General features: G+C 39.6%; 1 protein-coding gene across 4 annotated transcripts in view; it reads left to right on the top strand.

Annotated features, from left to right (window-relative positions):
• CPNE4 (copine IV) overlaps window positions 1–23,550 on the top strand; it is a 518,534-nt gene that overhangs the window by 472,880 nt on the left and 22,104 nt on the right. For all 4 annotated transcript variants that reach the window (XM_011977981.1, XM_011977979.1, XM_011977980.1 and 1 more), the window contains 4 exons: window positions 7,550–7,683; window positions 16,326–16,380; window positions 19,664–19,715; window positions 22,062–22,195. In XM_011977981.1, coding sequence (XP_011833371.1) covers window positions 7,550–7,683; window positions 16,326–16,380; window positions 19,664–19,715; window positions 22,062–22,195 — 375 coding nt within the window. The remainder of the gene's footprint in view (window positions 1–7,549; window positions 7,684–16,325; window positions 16,381–19,663; window positions 19,716–22,061; window positions 22,196–23,550) is intronic.

Raw genomic sequence — 23,550 nt, 5'->3', positions numbered from 1 at the left:
ACTTTTGCTGAATTATAATAAATTGAACCCTAAAACTTCAAAGGGAGGTAACATTTAGAAAAAAGAACAAATTGGATAAATAAATATGATATTGGGGTTTTGCTTTAAAAAGCATCCCCCATAAACTTAAGTATTTATGCACCACTATATTCTAATTATAAATACTAAAACCTTAATTAGGAAAATGAATAAACAAGATGCATTTAGGGGAGTACTGGGGAAGCAGTTTGGGGTCAGAACTTGAAGGGCTTTGAATTTCAAGGTAATTTGGTGGATAATGCATGTTCAAAAGGATAATGAGGAGGGCCTTGAAGCAACAGTAAAGCTGGGAGTGTTTGATGGTGGTGAAGGGGGAACGAGAGATGAAGCAAGAACAGATGGAAGCCCACTGCCACAGGCCTGGTGCCAGGTGAAAAGAAGCTAAACAAGGGTGGCAGCAGCAGGAGAGGTACTGTGGAAAGAGAAGCACTAAGCCTCTGCCTAGGATACAATGAGAAGACTGAAAGTAATCAAAGCTTTTGTGCCTGACTGACAGAGCGTGGCGGACCTGGTCAGGGTAATATGCGAGGCTTGAGCAGCTTCAGGCAAGATGATGAATTTGGCTTTGGACACGTTGGAGGTACTTTCAGCACCTCCCAGTGGGGATGGTACTTATAAATATGGGCCTAAGTTTCAGGGGAGAGTCAGGAGCTACATGTATGTGGCTCTGGATGAGATGTCCCAAGAGAAGAGTATAGAAGGAAAAGGGCCTGACAACAAGAAATTGTAAAGGACCTCTATCTGGCAGCAGAGGAAGGAGGGGCAAACAGTTAAGAGAAGAAATGCAGGAGGAGAAGAAGGCCCAAGGGGAGGCAGTAACTCAGATGCCCAGGAGGAAAAAGCTAAGGTTAAGATCAAGGACAACAATCTTGCATGCTAAAGAGAAGTCAGAGGGTGAAGAACAACACGATGAGTAGGCATATATCATCTTCAAAAGAGCAACTTGAGCAGAACGAGATGGGTGAGACCCAGGACTTAGAGTGTAAACAGAAGGTAAGGAAATGAACACAGCAGGTATAAGTATTCATTCAAGAAAGTTAACAGTGAAGGGAAAGCAAGAGGTACAAAGAGGATGGCAATTTAAAAATTAAAAGAGAAGAGATTTTAAGCTAGAATCAGACTATAAGCAGAGTCAACAGCCCAGTGGAAGGAAGGAGATAAATGATGCTAAAAAGAGCCCTAGACAGTTAATGATTCTTATTCTTTTTTGGTCACCTGAACACTTGAGAATCTGATACATGATCTATAGCCTCTTACTGGGAAGTGCACACATCCAATTTTGCATGCAATTTGGGAGGTCAAGGGCACTCCTGAAGACAGTTCTTGTACCTCACATGAATCCTTGAGTCATAAGAACTCTACAGCAACTGCACCATCTCAGTCTTTGAGGAGGTGGGTGGAGGTGAAACAGAGACCACAGGGTGAGAGATTGGGTTTGGCACATGGTAGAGCAGCTAAAAATAAAACCGGATACTAGAATTTCACACACAAAATACAAAGTTATAGATAGCACAAAACAGACAGATGCTGTAAGGTATTTGAAAAGAAAAAATGGGAGAAAAATCAAAGGGTTTTTTTTGAAAGTTATTGCTTTTTCATATGCTCAAAAATGCTCATTATAACATAGATTTTAATACAGACAAGCTGTCAGCAACCTAAATGTCTAACAATAAGGTAATGGCTATGTAAATTACAGTATTCCTTTAAATATTATGATATTTAGTATCATAGTATTTAGTATTGACTATGATATAGCTTATTTAAAATATAATTATAAGGTTTAGATAATAACATGAGGTAATGTTTATGACATAGTGTTATAAAAAATGTAAAGTAGAATTACTCTATGACTACAACTACATATATAAAATACCTAGAGAGGAAAGAAAACTAAAATATGACTTACCAGCCTAGTGGCACAGTGAGTGGTATTTTTTTCTTATTAATTTTAAATGGACATTTCTTTTGTGTCGTTTTTAAAAATTGAAGATAATATTGCTTTTTCTTACCTCTGACTATAGTTTACATTTTAATAATATAATATAATAAGCTGAAAGCAACTTTTCCCAGACTGACCTTCAAACCTAAACATTTAGATAACTTATTAAAGATTCTCTCAGGAAATGTTTTTCTTTCTTTCTTTCTTTCTTTCTTTCTTTCTTTCTTTCTTTCTTTCTTCTTTCTTCCTTTTTTTTTTTTGAAACAGGGTCTCACTCTGTTGCCCAGAGTGCAATGCAGTGGCACACTGGAAGCTCACTGTAACCTTAAACTCCTGAGCTCAAGTGATGCTCTTGCCTCAGCCTCCTGAGTAGCTGGGACTACAAGCATGTGCTACCACATTGGCTACTTTTTAAAACAAATTTCTGTAGAGGCAGGGTCTAGCTATGTTGCCCAGGCTGGTCTCAATCTCCTGGCCTCAAGTTATCCTTTCATCTCAGCCTCCCAAAGCACTGGAATTATAAGTGTGAGCCACCGCGCCCAGTCTCAGGAAATCTTTTCTAACCCTAAAACATTTAGGGCATCCTATGTCTACACTGTGGCCCAGTTTACATTTTTAAATCTTTATTTTACATCCCAGATTGAACACTGACCTACTCTGGTGTAGACCTTTGAGTCTGCTTACTGTTTAGTGAGCCCTGCTGACTGAATTTCTACGCAAAGTCAGGGTATAATGGGTTAAAGAGGCAAATGCTTTGCCATTTTCCAGAAAATGAACCAAGAAAGCTTAGGCATCTTTCCCTATTTTCCTATTTAACTGTCCTCTTAGAAAGTTTTTGGAAAATAGAAAAGAATAAAAATGTAACCTATTATTTAAGAAATGGTCCAGACCAAACAATATCTCCACCTACAAGATTCATTGTATAGGTCCAAATTGTACACAGATATTTATAAAGAAAAGAAAGAAAGCTGCCCAAGAATATGATCCCAAAGGTAGACTGCAGGTACAACTAACCAGAGATTGTTACACAGCAGCTTCCCTTAGAAAACATCGAGAAGGTTCACAAATGACCTGTTTGGCAGATGAAGGGAAGGGATCTGAGTAGCAGAGTTGTTTCATGTAAGAATCTAAAAATGCCCAAAGAGAGATGCTCATCATTTGCAACCAGCCTTTTCCCAGGAACAGCTCCATGCACTGGGGACTTGGTGTCATGGAGGGGGCATTTTGCATTCTTACTTTACAAGGCTTTGCAAAGCGGCTGCATAGCTCTGCTTAATAATGAGCAGTGGCTTCCTGGGCAGAAGGAAAAAGCACTGGGCGCCTGTTCTTGTGCTGCCTGCAGGGAAGATTGGAGCACATACCAGAACCACAGGTTTCCATAAATGCTTCCTATCAGGAAATGAAAACGTGGGGGCTCTGCGAGCTCACTGGGCATTCAGAAAACCAGGCGTCAGTAGCCACCTCCACACACTGGCATTTTCAGTCATTTTGTTGCTTTTATTTCTCAACTTAACCCCATCTTTCACAGCCTCCCTGTTGCTTTCTAAAATAAACCTAACCTTTCACTCTGCTCTCTTTCTACTAATGCTAACTTTAAAGAGCACAGAGAATTCTTGGTGGAAGACCACCCCCTGAAGATAGATATTTTTTACTCCAGCTTCATAAAGGAGGTTTTAGGAACCACCACTTTCCAGAAAATAAAAATGAAAATATTTTAGCTGACTCGTACTTAAGACAGTCCATTGCTGTCTAGTCACATGATAAAATATTTTTGTTTTAAGCCATGAGAACTATAAAATGGGCTATATGGTAAGAATCATAAGCCTATGTCCTTTTTCATCAGTTAATTTTTTAAGTTCATACCCTCCCCCAGGTCTATATGATGATCTCCTGAGATGAAGTGGCCTCTCTCGTTGTCATAGACATAGGGGCCATTGCCATGGGAAAAGTGGAAACCCTAGAGGCCTGCCTGAAAAGAAATAGTAAAATTTCCACCAGGCATGTTTGAATGTTTACATAGTAGCACCAAGAACAGGCAGCCCAATACTAACCTTCTAACATTAGCCTGTACCTTGTTTCATTATCTTCAAAATATATTATCCTCTTCCCAAAACCTGGCCATTCTCTTCCCCTAACTGACATCCAACTCCACATTCAATTGGTCAATAAATCCTATTCATTTTCTACCCTTACTTTCTTCAATCACTCTTTCCTTCTCACCATCATCTTTGCCGCACCCTGGTTAAGCATAAGAAAATTATTCCAAGTCTGACGACAAAGAGTGGATAGGAATGAAAATAACACAGTAGAGCCAGTATTGGAGGTAAAGCAAGAGACGTACCTGGGGTGCAAAATTTGAGGAGACTCTCACTCTGGATTTTACAAGTGTGGGGTCCGCTGAGAGTGAGTGCCTCCTTGGGTTTTACAAACTAGGCACTTCTTTTTGTCTCACCCCATCCCCAGCTCTATTATATGCTTTTTTCCTATTATTTTAAAATATATTGTTGCCACAATCTATGTATGCTTGTCCAGACATTATACACACTTATCTAGATATAACATATTCATGCAGGTGATATACTGGGGCTCGGATGCTGCCACTAGGTGTCTGCATGCTCGGAGAATTTTGCCAATGCCTAGGAATGTTTCTTAAGCAGCCATTTTTCTTTACGGAATTTTTTCCTCTGGCCTATATAACCTGATTTCATTTTCTAGTTTTATATCAAGACACCAGCATGTTTTTGTCATCACAGAACACCCTTAACACTTCAGGAGTCTCAGTCAGGCAACCAGCACATGGGACAGATTGTTAACTTCAGTATCAAGAGGCAGAAGCATGATGCCTTCAGAGGTAAGGAGGTGTTGATCCGTGATGAAAGGCATCATGAATAGAAGTGAGGTGGGCCACAAGGTGCTTGTTATTAATAATAAAGTATCAACACCTGCCAACGATTCACTTTTTAGATAAATTAAAGCAGAATCAAGGTAATCTCCATAACAACATCTTCACACTCTCCAGAATTCCCTGGAGTACTAACATGCCTTCCTTGGTGGAAGAGAAAGGGGTGGCTTTACATCTGCCCTTCTCAGCATTACTTTTACCTTTTAAACACTATGTACACCTATGCAAGGTACCATTATTCCTTAAACATGTCCCAGCAGGAGTAAAAGGCTGAGAATGGTGTCTGTGAGCTGAGCTTGGTAAACCCAGGAGGCCCCCAAAGGTATGGTTTTCTCAAACATTGTCTCTTAAACATCTCTGGAGTGCTCCTGTCAGAAATTTTCCTGGAATTATCTGCATGTGTTTGGATGTCTATCTTATTGAGGCCTCATGGGTGGATCCTGGGGTGCTTTTCACCTCCTTCTCATTCAGAAAATGCTTGTAGGTTCCTCCATCCCACCATTTTTTCATCATAGTCCTTGATTAAATGGGCATCACCTATGGTCTTCCTTTTTTTTTCCCGGTGGGTTGATTCTCACCTTCAGGATAAACCCATCTCAGAAGACACTGGACTTTATTGGTGTCCCTGGGTTAACTCCAGTCATCCTCAGCAGCAATCCTCTCACTATTGTGTGTACAAACATACATACACACATATTTCAATTTTCCTTGTCTTAACTTTTACAACCATTTTGGTCACAAAGAGTTTATTCAAGGCAATGCTTCCCCAAATTACCATGGTTGCCTCCTAGCAAGTCTCCCTACCTCCAGGCCACATCTCTTCCATTTTTTATTGGAATAGTTATACCCGTGAGAAGTCTTGGTGTTTTGGTCATAGACATGCATGTTTTCCTGGATGTATGATGGCATAATGGAGAAAGATAGAAAGGAACCATATAGACTTGGATTTAAACCCAACTCCAAGCCCTCTTATCCTATGTCACATGAAAATGGAGTAATATCATGCATATAAATGAAGTAATATCATGCCTCTGTGTCACGCACAGTTAGCACAGTGCCTGACACACAGATTATTTCTGTCTTTTTTCGTTTTTTATCCAAAGTAAGGGCATTTAAGGGTCAGGGAAGAACTGCAATTTTTCTTCACATAACCTTTTTCTTTCTTTCTTTCTTTCTTTCTTTCTTTTTTTTACATACTCTCAGTACTAACATTTATCAGTAGGCATCCCCTGATTTTAAGAAGTCTGGATATTCCGAAAACAGAGTTTGAATCCTACCTAACTTTATTTTTGACATAGTTCTGTGGAAAGGCAAGGAAGAAAAAGAAAAAAAATAACAGAGATGAAAATATAATCTCATGAAAGAAAAGAAAAAAGGCTATAAATGAATTACTGTTAGCCTATTGCTTTTCTTTTCCTAGTCACTTTGACTTGATTGCAGGGTACAATATCAGATGTGACTAACATTTTTTTCCCCATCAACTTATACCTTAAGAAGTACAAACAAACACATGACGTGTTTTCTCTGTCCTTTCAGAAATAATGTCCCACCTTCATAGATCCAATGGGGCATTCCAGTTATTTGTTATAATGGAATTTACCAAATATAACACAAATAACATTTCCCATTATGATTCCCAAGATCATATGAGAAAATAGAGCCTTTCGGCCATAGTAAGCCAATGAATGCATTCTACTGTACTCCAGAAGGAAATGGAATTATGCAACATAAACATTTCTTTCTTCCTGTATGGCTTTTTATTTTAACCTTCTTCCCTCGAAGCTTAAGTGGCATTTTTAAAGAGATTTTTGCTGGGTTAACTTTTATTTAGATGGAGGTGATGTTGGAAATTAGAAGAAATGTTTCTTCTTATTTTAACACCCTCTGGCTTAAGCATTTTTGGTTCTTTCTTTTGTTATTAAGAAGTGTTCAGTGAGTCAACTTTGACTTACATGATTATGATACTGGGGGTCAGAAGAAATTTGAGAAGCTGAAGGATAAATGACTAATTAGTGGCAAGACAGGTTTCCCGTCTCCACTTCCCACTTACAATGCGATAACATTCAGGCATCCTCTTTGTTGTAAGCAGGAGTTCTTACATGAATGGGAACCAAAATGTTGAATGCCTTACACGGAGCTGCTCCTTGCAGAAAATTCGTTATAACCACTCTAACACATCTCTCTGCATCTGGCCACTCATGGAAATATGACAATGGCTTTGCTATGAAGACTGTATCTTTAACACAGAATTTGGTTTTAAGGGATCTTACTTATGCTCCGTAGATAGAATTGTTCTGCCCAGGGAGCATAGAAGTCTTTTCTGAGTGAACTGTGAAATTGGAGGGCAGATAGTCTATCCTTACTCTTGCTGCCTGGTGAGATGAATCAACAGCATCTGGGCTTTCTGATCTATGTCCATCTCAAGTTCCTATTTAAACAGGGAGAAGAGTGGGCACTGGTGGGGAGGGAGATTGAAGACTGCAGAAATGGCCTCAACCAAATTAATAACTAGTTTTTCAAGCGAATTAATTTAATCTCTTTCTTTATTGGCAGAGTATGTAATGTGCTACTGTTTTTCACCCGAGGCCAGATCTCCCTCATGGCTGATCACAATCCCTAGGAGATGCATCCACTTTAAATTTACCTTTGCTTGTATTTTTCTCTTTTAGGTAGCTATAGATTTCACTGCCTCAAACGGGGACCCCAGGAATAGCTGTTCCTTGCACTACATCCACCCTTACCAACCCAATGAGTATCTGAAAGCTTTGGTAGCTGTCGGGGAGATTTGCCAAGACTATGACAGGTAAGAGGCTTCAGGACATTTGGAGCCTTATCATCTCTCATGTGGGTTCAGATGGTCTTTGGCTGATCCTGGGCAGAAAGTGGAAATTCAGTCTAGTAGCTCCTTATGTAGTGGCTTAAAAGTTTCATCCCCTCTGTATAGAAAAACTAAGTTTGTACCCTGCTCACGTTGGTCACCAAACGAAATCCTTTCTCAGCCTTCTCTTAACTGGCTTGCAAGATGATTAGGTAACAATTTTGGTTTCCATTTTGTGAAGTCTTAGCACGTGCCTTGCTACTCAAAATTGCTTATGCACTAGCAGCATTCTAAACCTACTGAATTTGAATCTGCATTTAACAAGATCCCCAGATGATTTGTGTATACTTTAGAGTTGTAGAAGCGCAGATCTATTAGACATTATTACATCTGATCCTCACATTAACCCTTATATAGTATGTATTCGTGAAAAGAAGGGAATACTGTACAGGAGGTTAAGTAATTTGTGCACTATCACATAGCCAGAGGCAGGACTTGAACCCAGGTCTACCCACTCCATAGCTTAGCCTATAATCACTATGCTTCACTGACCTCAAAAGCTATTGGTAACTTCAGCAGAGGGTGTGGCACATGTATGTAGCCAGGTGTGTGTATATGTTTGCATGTGTGTATGTAGAAAACATGATTTTAAGATCAAATCAATATTCTATTTACTCTTACTTGATGATAAATATTGACCTTTCCTACCAAGAAAATTCCCTGTAGGGAGTATCTCACATAAATTACGTTAAACTGAATGTATTCTGCCTTTCCAGTAGTTTTAGAATGAAGTAAAGGAATTTAGGTGCTTGCTTAAGCAAAGCTTTTTGAAGTGAAACCAATGTAAATATAAACATGTGTAAATATCTGTTAACTCCCTGGTATGATTGCAAACCAAGGCTAGTTAGTAATGAGCAGCGACAAACTGACCTTTCAAACCAGGAAAATAAAGAAAGCTCTCTATCCTTTAGGTTTCAGAGGAATTGTGTAAGATAGCATGATTTCTGTTATTTCTAGTGTCATAATTGGTGATAATCATATTAAAAACCTGTTATCCTCCACACCATAGGAAATGACACATTCTAATGACTAGAATGTACAGAGAAACTAATAGGACAGGGTAATGGGAAAGGTGCAGTCAGTCTCCTGCCTGCCTGTGTCTCTGGATTCAGCTTGGTCATCACCAGTAACTCAAATGTAGTACAAAGGCAGCTGAGGAATGAATGAACAGGCCCAGTAAAATCAAAGAGCTTTAAACACTCAGGCCCTTGCTGACACTTCCTCTCCTGTATATCCAGGAAATAAGTCAATAGTTATTTTAAATTATCTTTTTGGAAAAACACCTCTTATGCTTAATCTTGAGGTATTGACTATGAAGATAACTTGAATTTCAACACTGATTTCTTCAAGCCCCAATGCAAGCGGTGGGACAGGGGGTTCCTAGAGAGGTTTATGTCAGATGAAGATTTCCACCAGGGAGAGAAAAGACTGGCTAATTGCACCCATCACATTGGAAACTTCTCCAAACATCCCCAAGACACAAAAACAAGAATTTTCTTCCTTCTTTATATTATACACACAGATGCACACACACACATTAGTAATCTAGTATAATAATGTGTGCACATGTTGAGAGACAAGAAGGGGGAGAGTATCTTCAGGATTCTCAACTTTTCAATCTTGAAATGCTTGCAAAAGATAAAGTAGGTAAATGCATTTAACACAAATGTCAAACAGTAGATGCTTAATTAAAAAGTTAACTCTGAATCTGCAGCGAAGAAGGCAGTCTAATAATAAATTACAAAGAGAAGACTGATGGGTTTTCCAGAAATTAAGATACTAAGCCTCAGAGCCCTTATTGTAGTTGCGCAGCAGATTTAGTGGATGATCTGGAAGAAGGTGCTGAACGTCTCCATTTCCTGATTGCCTCACTTGCAAAATGCAGAGACTATAGTCAGAGTGGCATGTATACCTTGCAAAGCTTTTATCCCTTTGTGAGCCAGACAGAGTCTGGGGGGCATGTTTTCTTCCCTCAAAAATGCAGATTCAATATAAAAATAAGATATGAAACCTTAGGAGTTACATGAAGAATCATCATAAATGATTGTTTTAAAAATTTTAATAGAGTAAGATTGAAGTTACCATCCCCAACTGACCAAGAAAATCAAGTTTCTACAGCTCAGTGGAGCGATTCTTTTTCCCATATAAAGAAAACAGCTCAACATTAAAATGGGCAAATACTTAAGGAAGAAAAAGGAAGACTGAAAAACTCCAATGCTCCTTTAAGAAAACTCCCTAGAACAATGTGTATTGCAAGCTGCTCACTTGAAAACTGACAAGGTTCCGCTGTTCCTCTTTTGTGTGGATGGATAGACAATAGACAGGCAGAGTCAGGAAATTTCAAGTCGGGGCTCTGGAATTAATTTATTCTCACATCAAAGTCAGTGTGGTTGGTGCTCAAAAAGAAACACTTGAATAAAAACTGACAGAAAGCATTGTTCCCCCTCCTGCAGTGACACAGAAGTTTCTAATCCCCATGAGCCTTAGAAATTCCTCCCAGCCCCTGGCAGCTGAGAGTTTTCTTTTTGCCTTGTACAGTCATTGCTACCAGGTCATTATGAGGTGATCCATGAGGTAGAACAGCTTGAGAGATGCATAAAACTCTTCTCAGGATGGCCTTGAAGGAAAGCTTCCCACAGACAGCTCGTCCTCAAGCCTGCCTGCCCTATCTGTCCTTCAGCCTCTGAAGGAGATGATGCTGCTCATTTCCTCTGCCTTTGACCACCCACCCCAGCACAACTACTTGTACACACACACAAAAACACACATGCGTGTATGTGCACACACACACACAGGCCCACACAAGCTCAAGTTGGAGCACTTCTCCAGCTCCTGTATCCTGGTCTCCCTTGTCTGCTCAAAGCCAAGGTGACACCTTTTCCTTGAGGTCAGCAGGGATATGGGTCTCTGAAAACCTGAAATGTTCTCTAATGAAAAGCATAGACTATCTGCTATCAAGACAGTACAGAAACTGAATATGTACATTTCTTGGAAATATGGATTGCCATTTTACAGAAGTGTCTACCCCAGAATGATACAGATATCAGAAACCAAGGCATGGTTTCTCCATGGTGTGCTAGTTGTGGTGTGAGAAGACAAAGTTAGAACTGAAACCAATTCTGACAGGTATTTGCAAGTGTAGAGCAGTTGCTTAGTGATAAGAAGACAGTTCAAATCACAGTGCTACCTTTTCCACGCTCCATCAGTCAGTGGTTCTCAGCCTTGGCTGTACATTGAGGCCATTTGAAAAGACTTAAAATGTGACGGTGCCTGCACCCCACCCCAGAATCTCTGATTTAATTGTCTGGTGTGCATCCTGGAAATTAGAATTCTTTATCCTGCTAGGTATCCAGGGTTGAGACCCAGTGCTAAATCATGAGAGCTGGCTCAGACGCAATGGCTGAGGTCCTGTGCAGCATCTACTTAAGCCCCAAATGCCTCATGGGGAGCTGTAAAGACAGAAAAATTAATGAAGCACAATTTTCCCCCAAGTAGCCCACAGTCTCATGGAGGAGAAACACATGTAAATAAATTACAGCCCAGCATGGCTGGGGAGTTGTTGCCCTGTGTCAGGATGGGAACTGTATAAAAGAGGGAAGGGCTAACTCTATCCTTTGTGTGAAGAGTGGTGGTCAAGGAGGGAGTCCTGGGGATGATAATTTCTGGACTGATCAGAATTTGGCCTTCAGCTTTGTTGTTACTAGAATGTGGGTGGATTTGTTCTCCTTTTTCTGAATCATTAGACCAGACAAGCCTTCTATGAGGACAGAGTCAACAGGGATGATAGAGAGAGCATGGGGAACTGGTGACAGGTAGACCTAGGTTCAAACCCCAGCTCTGCTACCTCTGTTGCCATAAGATGTGCATTCTATGGGCCTTGGTTTTCTTCATTGTAAATTGAGGATGTATCTCACTTCCCTTGCAGAGCAGTTATAAGGATTAGATACAAAGCAGCTAGCTAACACAGATTCTACCTGTTATAAATACTCAATAAATGGCAGAGACTATTATCTTTAATACCCTAGATTTATGTTTTAAAAATGATCTGAACACAAAGGGAGACAGAACTATAGTGTCAGTTCTAAAGTTCATTTTGGACCAATGATCTTTAAAATATTTTTGCTCATGTACTTTTAAAAAAACATATTAAAATGTATAGCTGTCATATTTTTTCACTGAAATCTCACATTTTTCATCATGAGTTTATATAGTGACAAAGAATGAAAATTCTAATGTATTGTAAATTTGGACATTTTATAATAAAACTCTTACATAACTCTTGTGACTGTGTGAAGTAGAATCTAAACACCATAACTATTTGATATCCACTGTTATCCATTTTGTTAAAAATGAGCAAGTTCTTCAATGTGAGTTGAGAATTGTAATTGTTTCTTCCTTTTCATCAACTTATATTTCCATTATCTTCCCCCCAAATTTTATCCTAATGTGTCTTAATAAAATTGGTTTGAAATTCTGTTAGATCACTGTCTATTTCTGTAACAAAAATATAAAAATTTTTTAGTTTCTAAAAATTTCTAAAATTCAAAGTATTTTTTAAAATCTAAGTTTTTATTATAATCATTCCCAGTGCATAATTGATCAAAAGAACATAAATGTACTAGAAATTTCAGTATAATTTTTGCCTATAAAAATCTATCAGAAATCAGCTCTTACTGAAACAGATAATGGGGTGTTTTTCCAATTAGTTTATAGACCTGTGGATGAGTGGTACCTATTACTAAAATGGGAGAGTCGAGCATCAATTCTAACTCAGTTTTTTGCTCTTATCAATGTAAATACTAAGAAAACCTGTTCTTATAAATAAGTATATGGAAATAAATAACTTGACTAGCAGTATTACTCAATTCTTTCCGGTTTAAGTTATTCACCAAAAAAATTACATAATGGCCAATCATCAAAATGTTTTCTTCAATGATCTACCAGCTGACATCAGCACTTGCCAAAATTTATTTAAAGCAAAACTTGGCAACTACCTGACTTGCGAAAGGATTTTTTTTCCTAGTGAATCATTCATGTTTAGAATTATTCTTGTAGATGATGCTACAGAGTCTTTACACTCTGGAGCAATGGACTATGACAGTTAAGATTCAGAATAGGTAAAAGAGAAGGATAAGTGAAAGCAAAGGTATGAATGGAGAACAGGTCTCTCCATCACAGGCATGCCCAGAAGATCAATTTCAGCAAAAAATACATATGGATGTGGAGGAACTGAATACTGATTTCCCTTTAAAAAAAAAAAAAAAGCCATGTTCTCATATCCCCAGAAGTGCTTTGCATTTCCAGATACCCCAGTTTTAAGACCTCTGCTTTAGAGAACAGTTGTTGTTAAATGTCTACGTGCCCTGAGATGCCATATTGCTCTGAGCTTCATTTCCTTATATATACAGTAATTTTTCTTTACGTTTATTAACGTTTTGATTTATCTCAAAATCTTCCTTAACAGAAAGGGGAAAATGGTGGTTAAAAATAAATCTTCCATCTGGAGGTCATTTGACAATAGTCATTCCCTAAGAAGGTCAGGACAACTTATTCATTACCATTGAAGTATGTAGGGTTTTTTTTTAAATTGTATTTTATAGTATTTATTCTGGTTATAAGAAATACTGCCTTTACCCATGTGGTAATATAGCCCTGAATTTTCCAGATTGTCCATCTTTGTCATTCATTTTTCCAACAGTTGCTAAATGATCCTTTGCTGGGTGCTGAGTGGATCCAATGTTGAGTTCTTAAAGTGTTAGTATACCAATGCTTTCTTTTGTGCTCAACTTGCCTTCTTTTACTTCTTGTATAATAAGACTCTTCTCTGCCTAGTTTTATTTTAAAACAGAAATAATGGATGCTTAAATCCATTGTGCTTAGGCTTAAAACTTTTTCTTCAGTGTGTTTATTAGTTAGAGGCTTTCTGGTGGCTAAGTTCAGAGAATTTATCCCTCCTGGCTCATTAATTATTCCCCTTGTAGATGAGGCATTTTCCCTATCTTCCTACTCTTGAAACTCAATTACATAACAATGCATCATGGTCAGCAAACGTTGAATCCCCAAGGGTGGCTTAGAAAGTATAAAAAGAATATCATTAACGCTAGAACACCGTAGGGATTAGAAATGGATGGAATGTTAGAGCTTACCCCTCCTAAACTCATCAAAAAAGAAAATAAGAGTGTGGAGACTCCCAGTTTCTCTATTTTGACTTCTGGGTCATCTTCGAGTGTGAAGGACCAGGATCCATCCTCCACCCAGAAAAGTGTTATTTCATACTTAACTAGAATGTACCCTAAAATCCCCCTCACAGATCTCTTCTCACACCCGCCCATGCTTGTTTTGTTTAAGGAGGAATTGCTGAGGCAAAGTATTTCAGTATGTCCAAGGACCAGAAGTATATTTTCTCCTATCTATAGTTAATCTTTCATAAGCTGTTGTGAGTGTCTGTTTACCCACATTAATACCTTATCTAATACCTGCTAGATGCAATGCACCATAAAGCCTGGATTGATTCAACAGTGAGGAGAAGCGGGAGTTGGTGATTTTCCAGAGAATTTAGATTTTGATTTCAAAGAATTCAAGCTTCCTTGTATCTCCCAACCCCTAATCCCAAATTCGATACAGTTGGCTATGTTTTGGTAAAGTTTTATCAAAACCATCATTGGCTAGTAATGAGCTCTTAATCAGTCAGGTGGTGATAAAGGAGAATATAGCTTTGCTACTTTGACTTTTCTGTCAGCCTGGGATTGGTGGGGCTCATCCCTTTTTCCTTACAGATGTTTACGACAGTGAGCCCTAACCTGAATTGACTGAATATACCAAGAACAGAGAAATGTAGAAATTGTTCCAAAGAACAAATCTCAGTTAAGTTCTTAATGAGAGAAGAAATAAAAGGTAGATGACATGAGAAGGACATGTCCTTGCCAAGAACCCTATGGCGACAGCCACCCGACAGTACAATATTCGATTAAAGAGGGTCTTATTTGTTGTCTAGACAGGGCGTCAGATTACTGGAAGTACCAGTAGAAAATCACATAATCATTAAATTATAATGGTATAACAGAAAAGACATGGGCTTTAGAATCACACAATTCTCCTTGGTAATCACCATGGGCCACTTAGCCTTTCTGAGGCTCTATTTACCTGTAAAATGGGAATAATAAGTAGGTGAAGCTTCCAGGATTGTGTGAGAATTTAATAAGTAAGTACATCATCTAGCAGGGGCCTGGTACATTGTATGCATCAATAAATGTTAATTATTCTCTTCCTCATCCTATCAACTTTAGTACAGTAAAGTTAGAGTTAAGATCCAATATATGTGAATGAATAACTAAGAGAGAAACTCCAGTGTGCATAAGATAACTCAAACCAAAAGATATGTAAGTGACTCTCTCAGGTTTTCACAAGAATCCTCCCTTCTTTTCATAGCCACATTTTAATAATTAAAATTCATGGATTATGTACTCATTAACTATTGAGCACACATTCTATGACAAATACTGTAATAAATGGTGGGGCAGGGGGCAGTTGAGGCAGAGGACAGTGGAGATATAAAGATTTTAATACCAAAGACAGTGTCTCTTTGAGTTCAAAAAACAAGAAAAGACATGTAAATAACTTATCACCACTTGTATGTGATAAGGTGGTGGGTACAATGAGTCATGTAGAGGGAACCAAGCTCTGTCAAATTAGCCAAACTTACAAGCTTTCCACTGCTTATTTTTTGCTTTTGTTTTGAGATGGAGTCTTGCTCTATTACCCAGTCTGAAGTGCAATGGTGCAATCTCAGCTCACTGCAACCTCCGCCTCGGGGTTCAAGCAATTCATATGCCTCAGCCTCCCGAGTAGCTGGGATTACAGGAGTGCACCACCATGCCCAACTAATTTTTGTATTTTTAGTAGAGATGGGGTTTCTCCATGTTGGCCAGACTGGTCTTGAACTCCTGGCCTCAAGTGATCTACCGACCTCAGCCTCCCAAAGTTCTGGGATTACAGGAGTGAGCCACTGCACTTGGCCCCATTGCTTTTTAATATCCACTTGGATTCAGTCTTGTCTGTATTGGAACTCTAGCTCTAATTAGCAGCATGATCTTGAGCAAGACACTTTACCTCTCAAGGCATTTCCCCACCTGCAGAAGGGGAATAACAATCTCTCCCTGTAAGTATTTTAAAAGTTAATACATACAAAAGGTTCTAACACAGTCAACCATAAGAGTTACCTAATTCATGGTCACTTTTCAAAGGAAACAAAGTTGAAAGTTGAAGTGGAGGCCATTGGTGAAAGGGTAGGGCCATTTTATTTCTTAGAACAGAATCTAGTAAAAAAAAAAAAAAAATGGGAGGAAGTTGTAGACTAATGACTGTAATGAACTTAAGGGGTTATTTCTTGATTTTAATTATCCATGCTATTGCTACCCCCATCACCACAGATAATCAAGAAGCATGAGCCAGCACTGGCATAGCAACATGGCCTAGCCACCTGGTAATGCAGGTTCATGTTTTTCTTCCTCATTAAATGAATAAATGAAGCAACTTCTTCTTTTTTCTTTTTTTCATTTTGATTTCAGTGACAAAATGTTCCCTGCCTTTGGGTTTGGTGCCAGGATACCTCCAGAGTACACGGTGAGTGAGTGGAGATGGGATCTTCTTCCACTTCGCGGTGGTCAAAGGATAGCTTGGGTTTTCTTCACAGCAGTCTCACTCTCTTGACTCTGACATAACTATGTCAGTAAGGCCTAAAGAGTCAGAAATGGTCTTCAGAATCAGTGAGATTAACTCCCCAGGGTTAAATATATTTCAATACCCCTTTTCCGTGCCTAATTTCTCCTATTCCTCAGACAAGCACTGATGATTTGAGTAGCTCAGGTGCCCCCCAAAGAGTTTACAAGATTGCCACAATTTACTTCTTAGGACAAAATCTCAGAGTATGCATTGAAACTGAAACACAAGCACCTGTGCCTTAGTCTGCACTTTCTCACAAACAGAAACCCTATCTCTTGGTATTTTGGATGGGTCTTCTCAGAGGTCCAGATGAAGAGTTTCATTGTTTAGTTTCTTATAAATGTGGTCAGAGTCTGAGAAAACACTGAGGATGTTGATCTCCAGGGGCTCAGAACCTATCCATTCATATATCCCCTAGGAAATAGAATTATATTGGCAATGCCAGCTGGGAAAGTCCATGACAATGCAGTCTACAAGCTTCCTTATCCCAAGTCTCCAAGTCCAAGTCTTGTATGGGAGACACAGAGAAGTTGTGAAGAAAGAACAATTATTACTTACAGAATTGGAAAGTTGAAATGTTCTTATGAAGACATTGGAATCCTATTTGGTTTTTATGATTTCTCATGACTGAAAAAAGGCAAAGATTGTGTGTAGATAAATTTGCACTGTGATGAGGCTGAGACACTACCGTGATATTCTAGACGCTCCTGTAGAACATTCTCCACAGAGAACTCATGCCCACTAGATGGGCAGGGCCTTGGAGAGACAGCAGGGTACCTGCCCCAGCCTCCACCTTACCAGTGCCTCTGAGGTCTGAGCTAAGTACAAACAACATTGCCCAATCCTCAATTTCTCTTTTACTGGCTGTGTCTGGGCCACCGGTCAGGAGGTAGATGCTGACATTTGCTCCCTCACTAGAGCCATCACATAAAGGACTTTCCTCTTACGTATCCTTTTTGAAAGAGGAAATCAATCTCCCTGTTGCTCCTGGAGTGAACAGTGGGTGGAATGGCATGTCTCCCTGACTTGTTGTCCTTCTTTTTTGCCTTGTATTCCACACTGGCCTTCCTGCTGGGCATAGCTACGTAATTCTAGAAGCATTTATTAGAAATAGAGCTTGTGGAGAGAAAGAATATAGAACAAGAGTTATCGACTGGTGGCCTGTAGACATTATTCAGGCCACAAATGTGTATATTTGACACACTTTTAAAACACGAATTCAGCAATTGCATATAAAATGTCAGATTGCTGTCTTCTCTTGAAAACCTGAAAGGCCTGGCAACACTAAGATTAAAAGATGACCTATACAAGAATTAGCTGGAGCTGAGGAGATATAGGCCCCTTCAAATCTGGAATGTAAACAGGTGAATGCCTACTTTCTTCATAGAGCTGCTGAATAGCTCAATAGCCATCAGCCCAACTACCCAGAGATTCTTGAGTTTTCACCACATCCCCACCAGGTGTTCTCCCAGCCTCAGGATGGCCCAACAGGGCTGAGGACAGAGCTATGCACCATACCTTTTTCTCACAAATGACGTCTTTCTGGTTCCCTTCCTGGAGTAACTAATCCTTCTTGCTCTTTTCTGAAGTTCTCTTGTTCACTTGATCCCCTAACTCCATCCTTCCTGTCAGCAAAATCCCCTGGTTCTTCCTGTCTCAACGGGCATCTCTCACATTTTGATCCCCTAACTCCATCCTTCCTGTCAGCAAAATCCCCTGGTTCTTCCTGTCTCAACGGGCATCTCTCACATTTCCCCATTTCTGGTCCCCAAATATATTTCAATACCCCTTTTCCATGCCTAATTTCTGCCATTCCTCAGACAAGCACTGATGATTTGAGTAGCTCAGGTGCCCCCCAGAGAGTTTACAAGATTGCCACAATTTACTTCTTAGGACAAAATCTCAGAGTATGCATTGAAACTGAAACACAAGCACCTGTGTCTTAGTTTCCACTTTCTCAGAAACAGATCTTGAGAAAAGGATTTGGATGCAAGTAGTTTATTTGAAAGGCAGAGGAAACCACAGTAGAGGTTGGGAAGTGGAAGTCAGTGTAGAGTATATCATCAGGTCAGTTACCGCTGTTGGCAACTGGTGCTTAACTCTGCTGAAGAACCCCAGGAGGCAATGTACAGCTCACATGGACCCCAGGGGATAAGGGAGCTGGGGTGTGTATACATCATCTCCTGTTAATTACTGATTACTCCCAAGGGTCACTTTTAGCCTGTCACTTGGGCAAGCAAGACAGGCCCTGGAGGCCCGGAAAAAACTTAAGGTAAACAAAGCAAATAAGATGACTGGAAGTCAACCGGCTTGCCCGGAAGTGCTGAGAGCAAGGGAATACGAGATAAGCGCCGAGAGCATCACCAATCACCTCCCACTAAGAAAGGAGGTATCTTAAGTGACCTATTTTATAGATACCCAAAAGAGTCAGAGCTTGGAAATATCCTTTGAAATGAAATTATCCATAAAATACCAAATGATTCAATAAAAATGTCCAGACGCCAGAACATCCATCTTGTTTTATCAGGTTTTCAGAAAGAAAAAAGTAAACAATATGTTATTTGACTTTGTGCATAGGTTCTGCAAGGTAGAGGAATTTGTGTTGAAAGATTACAAAGTATATTACTTTATTATGTTTCCAAAAGTAGAGTACAGTCTGTTTTACCTGTAGGTATGTGAAAATCCTCCTGCCCTGTAGTTCTACATATCACGTTAATGATTCTTAAGTGTCAGCTGCTTAGCTGAAGCCTTTATAACCATCACCATCCTGAGCAGACAGCTTAGGTTATTGAGTTTTTTTGTTTTTGTTTTTGTTTTAATCACTGGGTCCAAATGGAGCTCAGCCAAATCTAAGCCTCCAGTCTGTGGCCAGTTCTATCTAGCAGCTATTTGAAGTTATCTTTCTGAAATCTTTTCTTGGATTTTTTATAAGTCTTATTCTCCCCTCCTGACAGCATTTATCTGATTCTAGAAAATCTTCCTGTCACCTCAACTCTACAGGGAGCTTAGAATTCACCCTCCATCTCAGACTGATTGTATAAAGGCTTGAAATGGTTCCTGCTGCTCAACACATAATGAATGTAATGGGCATTTGTTTGCAAACTCTAAACCCCAGTGCCTTCTTACTGGATTAAAGTTGTAATTCTCCTTTCTTCCTGTTTCTTACATTTTAATTGGTGTCTAGGTCTCTCATGACTTTGCAATCAACTTTAATGAAGACAATCCGGAATGTGCAGGTAAAGCACAATGTGAAAGAAAACCAGAGTCACAGTCCTTCCCTTAGCACCTTTCCCATTTTAGTTTCTCTCCGCTGGTGTAGCATATTAGTTACGATTGTCCATAGCAGAGAAGCAGGCTTTCTGTATCCACATAAACCATGCTACTCCACAGGCAAGAGAAAGCCATGATAACAGAGCAGGAAAAGAAGAACTGGAAAAGACAGATGCAGAAGAGGTCTTGAGTTTACAGTAGTAATGTTGATCCCAGTCTGGGATTCCTCCGGCCAAAATAATAATAATAATAAAGGAAACTTCACCTGGTAGGCAGTGATACAATGTCTCTCTTTCTGTTTTCCAAGTTTTCATCAAGTGTTTTTTTTTTTTTTACAACTTCATCTCTGTTCCGATGTAAGGAGATGGGGGAAACATGGAAATAATTTCCCACTTTCGGCATATCGGTCAAGGACATGGCCTCAGTGAGTTTGAACAAGCGGCATCATGGCTTTGTGCCAGAGAAAGCCTGCTCAAAGGTTCTGGTTCATGTTCCATTGTTTCCAGCCAGAATTCTCCAACATGATTTCACAAAATAATGATACTGAAACCATGATGATAATTATAATAAATTTTGTTCTAGAATGATTTTTTTCTGTTTTCTAAGTAACAGAGCCAAGTACATATGTTGCTACGAAGATCATAAGACATTTTTGCACTAGAAATGTCCATATCTCTCTCTTCCTTCTTGTCAAGGATGAAGGAGGCTAAATCAGGATTAATTCAGATCCAGTAGAGTGTGTAAGGCATCTAGCAGTTAATGGCCAAGAATATGTTATCAATACCATTGAGTCTGAACATAGTAACCTCCAAGACCCAATCTCCATTCTGCCATTTTTTCCACTAATGTATTCTTCACCCTCAGTTTTCTGTGGTTTAGACTTTCCTCATCCCCAACCACCCCCATTATGAAACCATAAGAGTGGTTTCCCCCACAGCAGAATGAAATATAAACCCTGGTATTCACCTGTTTTATACTCTTAGAATTCATCTGCCTGATACTTTTCAAGAGGAAATCAAACTTGCTTATCTTAGGCAAAAACTCAAGAACCAAAAAAAAGATAAGGAGCTTCTATTCAGCATCGCTTAATTTCAGAACCAGACTGCCAAATGACTTGGCATCTGTCTTTAGAGTGATAGGCTTTGGGGCAGGGCCAAGTGGGTGCGGGATTGTCAATGAGGTTGGGACCATGTATGTAGGGCAGAATAGAACAGACTTGCTCATCTGAAATACCCAAGAGCTATTTGGCAGTGCATGGTGGTTATGGAGAGCAATCTCAGGAGGGGATTGTGTGGATAACTGGACCAATGTGCTGTTTCAGAATAGAAAGAGATAGAAGGATGAGCAGAAATAGGGAAAGGCAAGTGACACACAGGCACAGACAACAAGAGGAGCCATTTGAATAAAAATCATTGGTAACGAGATTATTGCTGTGGGATCAGAATGATAACATGAAATGTGCAGTCAAGATGTATCAAGTGCTAGGAGAAGCTGCATAGATAGGACTGCCTCTCCTGGCAGAGTCCCATCCTTTTCTATTTCCTGGGCTCATATGGCCTCAGGATGGAAGCCCCCCTTTAAATGAAGGGTTGTCTGTGATGATAACCATCACTTATCTGTACTCAGCACCCAGAAGATGAGTATATCAGCCACTTGGCTCATTCATCACACACTTGGTGAGCATTACATTTGCTTATTACTGCCTTAAGCTCTTTGGGGAAATACAAAAAATAAGTAAATCATGATTCCTGCCCACAAAGAGTATAATATATGGAGAGATGGTCATGGGAACTCCTGACTCTTATAGAGGGCACGGGTAGTATCTACTAGAGTCAACAAGATTGTGTGGAAACAAGTGCAGCATTGAAGCTGGCTTGCTAGTGGCTAAGAACACAGTCCTTAGAGCAAGGCAGACCCAGGTTTAAATCATGAGTCTTGAACACACTTGCTATGTGACCCAGGGTAGATCATTGAACATCTCTAAGCCTATGTTTCTTCACCTATAAAATGGGTATAGCATCTATTTCATTATGCTATGAGGAGTGAATGAAATCTTACGTATAAAGTAATATAATAAGGGAAATTTTGTGAAAATGGTTGCTTTTGACTTCAGTTTTCAAAGAGGAGAATGATTTCAGTGGGGAAAGAGGAAGCAACACTAGCAATGTGGTATTCCTTTTTATCTTAAGAACATAAATGTGATGTTGATAAGGACTATTTGGGAAATTTAATGCTTCACTTTTGCGTGTGTTTGGCTATAAATATAGTTGGAGTGACTCTGGAACTGTTGATCTTTGCCAATTTCACCTCAGGAATTCAAGGAGTTGTGGAAGCCTATCAGAGCTGTCTTCCTAAGCTCCAACTTTACGGTCCCACCAACATTGCCCCCATCATCCAGAAGGTTGCCAAGTCAGCGTCAGAGGAAACTAACACCAAGGAGGCATCGGTAAGGAGGGGGTATTTGCCTTTTAAGGGGAGCTTACTCTTCCTTACCTGGATATTGGCCATAAGACCCATCTCACTCTGAAAATAAATTCCAACATTTCTACCTGTGTTGAATTTGGACAAGTGACTTAACCTCCTCCTATCCTCAGTCTTGACATCTGAAACATGGGGATAATCCACCCCATCTTTGCTGGGTTGTGAGGCTAGGAGATGACACATGTCAAATGTCTACCACATTGTCTGAACATAGGAGAGACTCAACAATGGAAGCTACTGTACTCACTGAAGTATGTCATATACACCTCCTGCCCTTGCAAAGAAAAAAGAAAAGTTTAAAAATAAGCTTGCTTTTCAAGGTACCCATACTACAGATGGAAGCAAAGCACCACAGAAGTAAAACAATGGATGATTTTGCCTCCTGGTGGTAAAGCGGTGCAGCGCTAAACATCACAGCAAAAATTGGTTTCACATTCTATTGGTTTTCTTAAGAAAAATGCAAACCAAGAATACAGTTTCAGTTTTGCCCCTAATATTGTAGAAGTAAATATATTACCATAATACCTTATGTATTTATTTTAATAATAACATTAATACATGTCTTTTTAGCTTTATGATTTTTTTCCAGATTTAGTAGAATATTACCAATGTCTGAAGTTTGCTCTGTAATTTTATCCTGGGTACTGAGTTTTTATTTTAAAAAATACTACTCCTTTATCGTCTTACATCAATTCATTTAACCTTCTTGCACTGTCTGCATGTTCTCAGCCTTCCTTTGTGTTAGAATGGATGGAGGACCATGCTCCTAACTCATGTCAACATCTTCTTTTGTGTACTTGAGCACATCTCCTCTGAATTATCCAGGAACTTTGACTCTGTGGTTATATTCTCACTCTTCTCCTATCATCTATTGTTTTCCTTTCTACTTCCCATTGTACTGAAGACTTATTCTCATTAACAAGTGCTCATTCAATAACATCTCCTGCGTTAAGTTAAAATCTCCCCCTTGACTCCGCTTTACCCTTTAGCTACTGTCCTCGACTTTTTCCCACTTATAATCTACGCTCCATGCAGAAACCAGATTGATCCTTTAAAAATATAATTAGTATTGGCCAGGTGCAGTGGCTCACGCCTGTAATCCCAGCACTTTGGGAGGCCGAGGTGGGCAGATCACGAGGTCAGATCGAGACCATCCTGGCTAACATGGTGAAACCCGGTCTCTACTAAAAATATGAAAATTAGCCAGGCGTGGATAATTTTCCAGGTGTGGAGGGTGCCTGTAGTCCCAGTTACTCGGGAGGCTGAGACAGGAGACTGGCGTGAACCTGGGAGGGGGAGCTTGCAGTGAGCCGAGTTCGC

This window comes from Mandrillus leucophaeus, unplaced genomic scaffold (genome assembly GCF_000951045.1).
Source record: "Mandrillus leucophaeus isolate KB7577 unplaced genomic scaffold, Mleu.le_1.0 Scaffold186, whole genome shotgun sequence".
NCBI classification, from domain to species: domain Eukaryota; kingdom Metazoa; phylum Chordata; class Mammalia; order Primates; family Cercopithecidae; genus Mandrillus; species Mandrillus leucophaeus.
Note: the sequence above shows the minus strand (reverse complement) of the source record. Positions and strands in the feature narration are given on the sequence as shown.